We start from the raw sequence: 7,080 nt of genomic DNA, 5'->3' as shown, positions 1-7,080 counted from the left end.
CGCCGCTCCTGGGCCGCCCCGGCGAGGCCGCGGCAGGCGGCCGCTGCTGCTGCAGGTAGCCGGGCAGGCACCTGCGGAGCGGGGCTGCCCGAGGGAGGCGGGGCAGCGCGGCGGGCTGCGACCCTCGGGGCGGCCCGGCGCCCGCCACCTCCCTCAGGAGGAGCGGCCGCCGCCCGCGGCCGGCTAGCCCTCCTCTCCGCACCCTCCGCCTCCTCCTCTCCTGCCGGTACCTGCCTTCCCCTACTCCTGCCACCCCATTCCCCTCCCTCCCTCCCTCCTCCTCCTCCTCCTCCTCCTCCTCCTCCTCCTTCCCCCCTCATGCATATGGATGGGCGCATGCGCGGGCGGGCGGCCTCCCCGCCTGCCGCCGTGGGCTAGATGAAGCCGAGCGGCGGCGGCGCTCCCAGACGGGCGGCCGGCTCCCGGGCGGTGTGTGTGCTGCATGTGCGTGTGTGCGTGTGCGTGTGCGTGTGCGTGTGTGTCTCGGGGGGGCGGGGGGCTCGCCGCGCCTCCACCGCGCGGTGGCCGGCGACCTGAAAGAAATAAAAGGATCGGGATAATAATCGCAATAATAAAAAAAAAAAGGAGAGAGAGAGAGGAAAGAAAAGGGAAAGAAAAGAGGGAGGCGAGAGAATAAGGAGAATAAAAGGAGGCTGGGCTGCTTTGCATTGAAGACCGGGGCGCTATTGAAAGCGCTTGAAAAGCGGCGTTGTTCGGCGCGGGTGCGCGCCGCGGCCGGCGCGGTATATTAGAGCGGGGCGGCGGCGGCGGCGGGCAGCAGCGGCGGCGCCTCCTCCTCCCCTCCTGGCCCTCCCCGTCCCATCCCGTCCCGGAGCGGAGCGGCGGCGGCCTGCAGGCGGGCAGGCGGGCGGGCAGCGCGGCGGCGGCGGCATGCGTGCGCCCCGGCGGGCAGCCGCGGCGGCGTGCTCCCTCGTCCTCCTCCTGGCTCTGCTGGGGCTGCGGGCAAAGGTACGTTCCCCGGGCACGGCGCGTCCTGCCGGGCCGCGGCCCCTGGCAGGCGGGGAGGGAGAGGGGGAAGCTTCAGCCAGGCTGAACTGGGCTCTCGGGTCCGCCGCGCAGAGCGGATTGCGGTAATTTTGCCGCTTTTCCGCGAAACGCGGCTCCCGCAGTGATTGCGGTAGGTGGCTGTTAACAAACCCAAACCTGCAGTGGTGCACGGGGCGCTTTTGCAAAGCTCCTCCAGCGGGAGTGGAGTTACCGCTGCGAACTTCTCTGCGGAGATGGCAAACGCAGAAGTCCTCCTTGCAGCAAGACCTAATTCCCTGGGAATAAAAAACGCAATTACTGCAAACCGCTTTTTTTCGAAATTACTTTTTTTCCTTTTTTCTTTTTTTTTTTTTTTTTTTTAAAAAACAGGGCTAATTGCAGGACTCTTGGGGTGACTAATGAGCAAGGTCTGAATCTCAGCTGGGCAGCCTTGAACGGGGAGGCTGTTTTCCCCGTCTCAGCTGCACCGCGGAGAAGGCAGAGGGGTTGCATTGCCAGGGTGCTGTAGGTACATCGTTTTGTTGGGTTTGCCCTCGCGTATGCACTCCTGGGTTGGTTTAGTTTTATTTCCTAACGATTTAGAAGCCTTCCTCACACACACAGTGTTTTTTGGAGTTGGCACTTAAGGTTCTTTTTTAGCATTAGTGCCATTATTTGGTTGGGATGATTTATGACCCTTTCTCATGGATGTCTGATAGGGAAAAGCTTGGAGTGGTTACTTTTTTGTTTGTTTGTTTTAATATTATGTGCGTGCTTCTTGAAAGCACGCTTAAAATGACTTTCTCCTGTCTGCAGAGTTGTCGTAGATTGCGTTTGGGGAAAAAAGTGAGGTAACTGTCTGTTTCTTGTTTCTTGTTTTTTGTTTTTTTTTTTTTTTTTTTTTTGTTTGTTTTTTGTTTTCTCCTCCGGTTCTTTCTTGGGATTAACAGGTGACTTTAGCGTCGGGACAGTTCGAGTTGGAGATCTTATCCATGCAAAATGTAAATGGTGAACTGCAAAATGGAAATTGCTGTGATGGCACCCGAAACCCAGGAGACAGAAAATGCACCAGAGACGAGTGTGATACCTATTTTAAAGTTTGCCTGAAGGAGTATCAATCGCGAGTCACTGCTGGTGGTCCTTGCAGCTTCGGATCCAAATCCACTCCCGTCATCGGAGGAAATACCTTCAACTTAAAGTACAACCGGAATAATGAAAAGAACCGGATTGTTATCCCTTTCAGCTTCGCCTGGCCGGTGAGTGCGTGGCCTGCTCTGGCTTTGCCTCTGTTGGACAGTCCTGGTTGAGATGGCCATAGTGAGCCGAGCTCTAACTTCTTGTGCAGGGGGAAAGGGACCAGGATTGGGGAGGGAGCAGGCATCTTGGCAAGAGTGTCGGGAATCCGCAGCACAGAAATGAGTAAAATGTGGTGGTGTTTTTGTTTTTGTTCCCTGGGGCTCACAATGCACAGCCTGTTAAATTTGAAAGTCAGATGTACAGTGAGGGGGATCTAAATGGGTCAGGGAAGCAAACCCAGTATCTCTGCACTTTACGGCATGAATAAGTCTCTTGAGACTTAGAAGGTCAGGAGTTCATTTTTTTCTTTTTTTTTTTTTTTTCTTTTTTTTTTTTCCCTAACCAGTGAAGTCTTGGGCTTAAGCCAAAAGAGCAGTGGGTTAGGGGCTGTAGAGGGATCCCGTGTGAAAAGTGTGTGTCATAGCTGGCCTCCTTCCCTGGAGCGTGTTTGGGAAGGCTTCCTGCTTCTCCCAAGGGAAAATCTCGCTGCACTGCTTGGTGTTGATGGGAGCTGCTGTTACTGCTCTTGGTGAACTAGTTGCCAGCTTCCCTGGGAAGCTTGCTATGTTTTGAGGTACTTGCCGACTCTAGAAGCTAAAGACTGAGAGAAGCCTGGCCTTAGCTTTTGGTCTGTTTCACCCACTCTTCCCCACAGCGCACCTTTTCCTGGCTGCTTGCCTCTGTGGTCCAGAGATTCTGGCTTCCCTCTAGTTGTGTGCAAAACTTGATGGCTCAGGGAGGCGGGGCTCTTTGCCAGGCACTTTCCCAGCATCGTCCACTCTCGCAAATACTGGTCAGCCTTGTAGACTGGTGAGATGGAGGACGGGTGACCCCTTCTTTAGCTGAAGCCTGCTTTGTTGTTGGTCATGTAAAGAACACTTGCTTAGCTTTCAGTGCTGCTTGTTTCTTCTGGGGTGCTCAAGAGGGTCGAAGCTTTGATGTATATGGTCAGCTCTGCAGAGGAGTCCTCTGCTCACTGCACAGAAACTGAGGACCATCTTTCCAAAACGGCCACCACCCAGGACAGACCCGCAGATGCAGGCTCCAGGGCCGTAGGGTTTCTGGACATAGAAGACTACTATGGCCTTGGATGGCAGGAGGTGCGTTGTTTTGTGCCCAGCAGTGCTGCGTGCAGGCGAGCAAAAACTGAGTATGACTGGTCTGGGGGGGCTCTTATGCACACACAACAGTCTGCCTTTTGAGGTGGCTCTCTGGGATGCTATGGTACGGAAGCTGAAAACTCCCAAATTTATGCTCCGAAAACTTAGAGATCACCTAGGAAACAAAACTGTTTTTCCCCCTCCCCTTCTCCAAAGGCGCTGAGCAGACAGTTTCCCACCGACTGCCTTGGGATATGTTGATGCTCAGCAGTTTTGAAAATCCAGTCATCCTAACCTAGATGCCTAAGGTCATTTTTGCGAGGGGAGGAGGGCTCTTACGTGCACGCAGGGGAGGGGTGAATCTTGTTTCCTATCCTCTGTCGCTATCGCTGCTGGCGAGGTGGAAGCATGCGTAGACTTCCCACTCTCTCCAAAGCTTGGCCCTTCCTAGTCAGATAAGGACTGGTTGCTGGGAGGGCCTGGACTTTTGGGGGGGAATGCCCGCCCCAAAAGCATTCCTTCTCCAGTTGTAGTGTAGACACCCACTTTGTAGTCCTACGGCCAAGTGCTGCAGGCAGCCATGTGTTCTTGAAATGTCCTGTGCTGCCTCCTACCTGCCTCCTCTGTCAGTTGTGACTTCTGGAGTATTGAGGGCTGGAGAGGCAAAAGGGTGAAAACAAGTCTGCGTTTTTAAGGAGATAGTATTACAAAGTACAATAGCAGAGTTAAAAGTATTTTCTGTTGGAAGTACAAGTCCTTCCTTTCTTTCATTCTCTTTTTCTTTCTTTCTAACATGAAATGAGATAAAGCTGTTATCAAATATGCCATCAAAGGGATAAAGGGCTTTGTAAAAATCTGAGGTATTTGAAGCTCTGCCAATGGCTGCAGTGCTTGTGTTGCAGATTTTGACTTTTTTCAGAAAAGTCAGGTTCATCAAGGATTTTTTTTTTTTTTTTAAACTAGCCCCCTACCCTGCTCCCAGTAATTAGAGTGCCTTGAATCTGAATATGTGTGTATGTATATAAAAATGATGTGAAACGTGAATGTGTTCCTTGTAACCACCCTTCTCTTCATAGAGTTGGGAAGGGAAATCCGTGTGTAGAGAGTGGGTTTGGGGGGGGTGGGGACCCTGGGAGAAGTTGCTTAAGCTTGCTTGCATCTTAGTAAAAGAAATGCTTCTATTGTCCTGCTGAATCTAATTGAGCACTGGAATCCTAGAGCAGCGTAGCCTTTGAAATGTGTGAAACTCGACAACTTCAGACATTCTGGTTCCTAAGACTGGAATTTTTGGAACAAACTCTTGCATATTCCCATGCAGAAATGGACTTTTTGAGACTGTGATGATAGTCTGTTTGCAATTATGAAGCCTGCCTCCCAGCTTTAACTTCCATAGGACGCAGCTTTTATGCTAGCCATTGTGACTTTCAAATGGCATTTGAACAAAAGAATATCTAATGTGGCAAAGCTCTTATTTGTACTAAAATTGTGTACACAAATCATTTTAGGCATTTTGAAAGCTCTACAGATAAAGAAGTAAATGTAATTAGTCAACTCAAATCTGACGCTGAAATTTCAGAACTTTAAAAAAATTTCTTTAGATGGGTGAATATTATTGACTTTAGTAAAAGCTTGAGACTAGCATTGCATTTACCAATGTGGCTAACCATGAGAGTTGTCTTTGAATACATCCAACTGAAAATTACAGTCAAGGTAACAGGAACTAGACTGAAATGTTAATCATATTGCACTTGAAAATTCACGCTCATCTCTGAATATGTATTGTTTGTGTTCTTCTGTCTGAGGGAGGCTTTTCTTGGATGTTCCAGCTTGAGTCAGTAGCATGAAGAAGTCTTGTTGTCTTGACTACTTTAAAAAAAAAAAAAAAAAATCTCTTCCCATGTCAAGTGCCCCGTTACGCAGTTTGTGAAAAATAGTTATATTGCATTAGAGGTCTTTATTCATCGTGCCGGAGAGGAAGAAAAGAGAATGGTGTGCTTTAAATGTATTGTTAGATTTGGCTTGTAGTTGTAATGTAGATTTGAAGTGTCAGAGTCTTTTATTAATAAAACTTATGCGGTTTGCTCTTGTCAGTTTTGATATGTACCCCTGTGAGTAATGGGTGTGGAGATGGTGGGCCATAAATTAATTTAAGTGATGGGAGGTTTGAGTAAGTTGCTAGGAAACAGGGCAGCAGACCAGCATAAAGGAACTAGAGTGCATCAGAAAGCTGCCCCTGCAGTAGCTAGCAATTCTTCAGTAAATTGAAACAATAATAATGATGATGATGATTAAAAAAAAAATACAGGTAGTCTTGCTTCTTGCATTCATTTTGAGAGTAGTGACTTTCTTGACAGGCAAACTTGGCTTATGAGGCCATATAGAAAAGTATGGAACAAAAGAATTTCCATGTTCCACTTGTCAAAGTCTGTCTCAACAAGCTCTGTTTCATGGTAGACACATGCTCTTCTCTGACATAAATCAAATCTCTTGCCTTGCTTAAAGAATCCAAAGCGTGATGTGTGCTATACCTTAAGGGAGCTGTGCATGAATTAACTAAGCAAAGCTTAGCACTAAACTTTGCTGTTATGCAAAGAAAGATCTTTTGGGGGTTTGGTGAGACTGTGAGTAAGAAGGAGGTCAAACTAACCTGGCAATTCCTTTGGTACGCATGGCTCCATTTTCAAACAGCTTGTTTATCCTGAAATTATGATCCTTGTAATTATTTAATATCGGGGCCAATTGCACCACCACACCAGGAAACTACTGAGGTGGAAAAAAACCCTCCAGCATCTAAATGACTTTAGCATAAAATACAATTAAAGAGAGTTTTGAACATCTTATTTCAGCCTTACTCTAAAAAATAAAATAGTCAGCCTTTCCCTTTTTTAATGACAAATCTTACTGCTACTGGTTCCTGAAGACGTAAAATGTGTTTTCTGGGTAGGCATTGTTTTTTCTGGCTAGAAAGAGATAATGAAAGAGCTTTAGTGCTTTTTAAGCTTCGTGAACTTTTTCCCCTTGTCTTGACACAAGAGGCTTCCAAAATACTAATCTGCAGCTGGTATTAAAGTAACAGCCCTTTGAATCTGAGAGAAAATTATCACTTCATTCAACTGCCTTTTTTTAATAAAAAAACAGTAGGTCACAGTCATAAAACCAAAGGGTTTTTTTTTTCCCTCCAGTTAACTTTTTGAAAACTTGTAGAAGCAAATGCTAGATATTGTTCAAGCTTTTCTTAAAGAATGCCTGATAAGTCATCTTGGAGAATGGGCGGATCAGAAGAAATTTTTATAATAACAAAATGCGTATTAATCAAATCCACACTGTGTCATTTATTATTGACTAACGATTTAAGAATAAATCTTCAGCACTCAAAAGTGCAATGTTTTGACTAGGATTGCGATCCAAAGCGGAGCTGAGAGTATTAAGTGACATCTGAAGCATAATTAGCATCCACAAGGCTGTTTTTTCCCAGGACTGCAGAGAAGTGATGCATCTATTCGGAAGTTTTGGACTTCTTACATGTTCTTATTCTGTTCCAGTCAGTTCAGAACTTCATCTTCCTGGTAAAACCATTTGACTATATTACCATAATACGTCTAAAAATAAATCCTCATCTTGCCTGCTCCCAGAATTTTTGTTCTTGTTATAATAAATGCCTGCTCCAGTTTAACTTCAGTGGCAGCTGGATTGGACC

The 7,080-nt window shown here is 47.2% G+C and overlaps 1 protein-coding gene across 1 annotated transcript in view; it reads left to right on the top strand.

Moving 5' to 3' along the window:
* The first annotated feature begins 404 nt into the window (after positions 1 to 404).
* JAG1 (jagged canonical Notch ligand 1) overlaps positions 405 to 7,080 on the top strand; it is a 35,681-nt gene continuing 29,005 nt past the window's right edge. Inside the window, exons 1-2 of the mRNA XM_082306674.1 lie at positions 405 to 969; positions 1,938 to 2,243. Coding sequence (XP_082162800.1) covers positions 892 to 969; positions 1,938 to 2,243 — 384 coding nt within the window. The 5' untranslated portion in view covers positions 405 to 891. The remainder of the gene's footprint in view (positions 970 to 1,937; positions 2,244 to 7,080) is intronic.

The sequence above is a fragment of the Platalea leucorodia genome (genome assembly GCF_965183815.1).
Source record: "Platalea leucorodia genome assembly, chromosome: 3".
Classification (NCBI taxonomy): domain Eukaryota; kingdom Metazoa; phylum Chordata; class Aves; order Pelecaniformes; family Threskiornithidae; genus Platalea; species Platalea leucorodia.
Note: the sequence above shows the minus strand (reverse complement) of the source record. Positions and strands in the feature narration are given on the sequence as shown.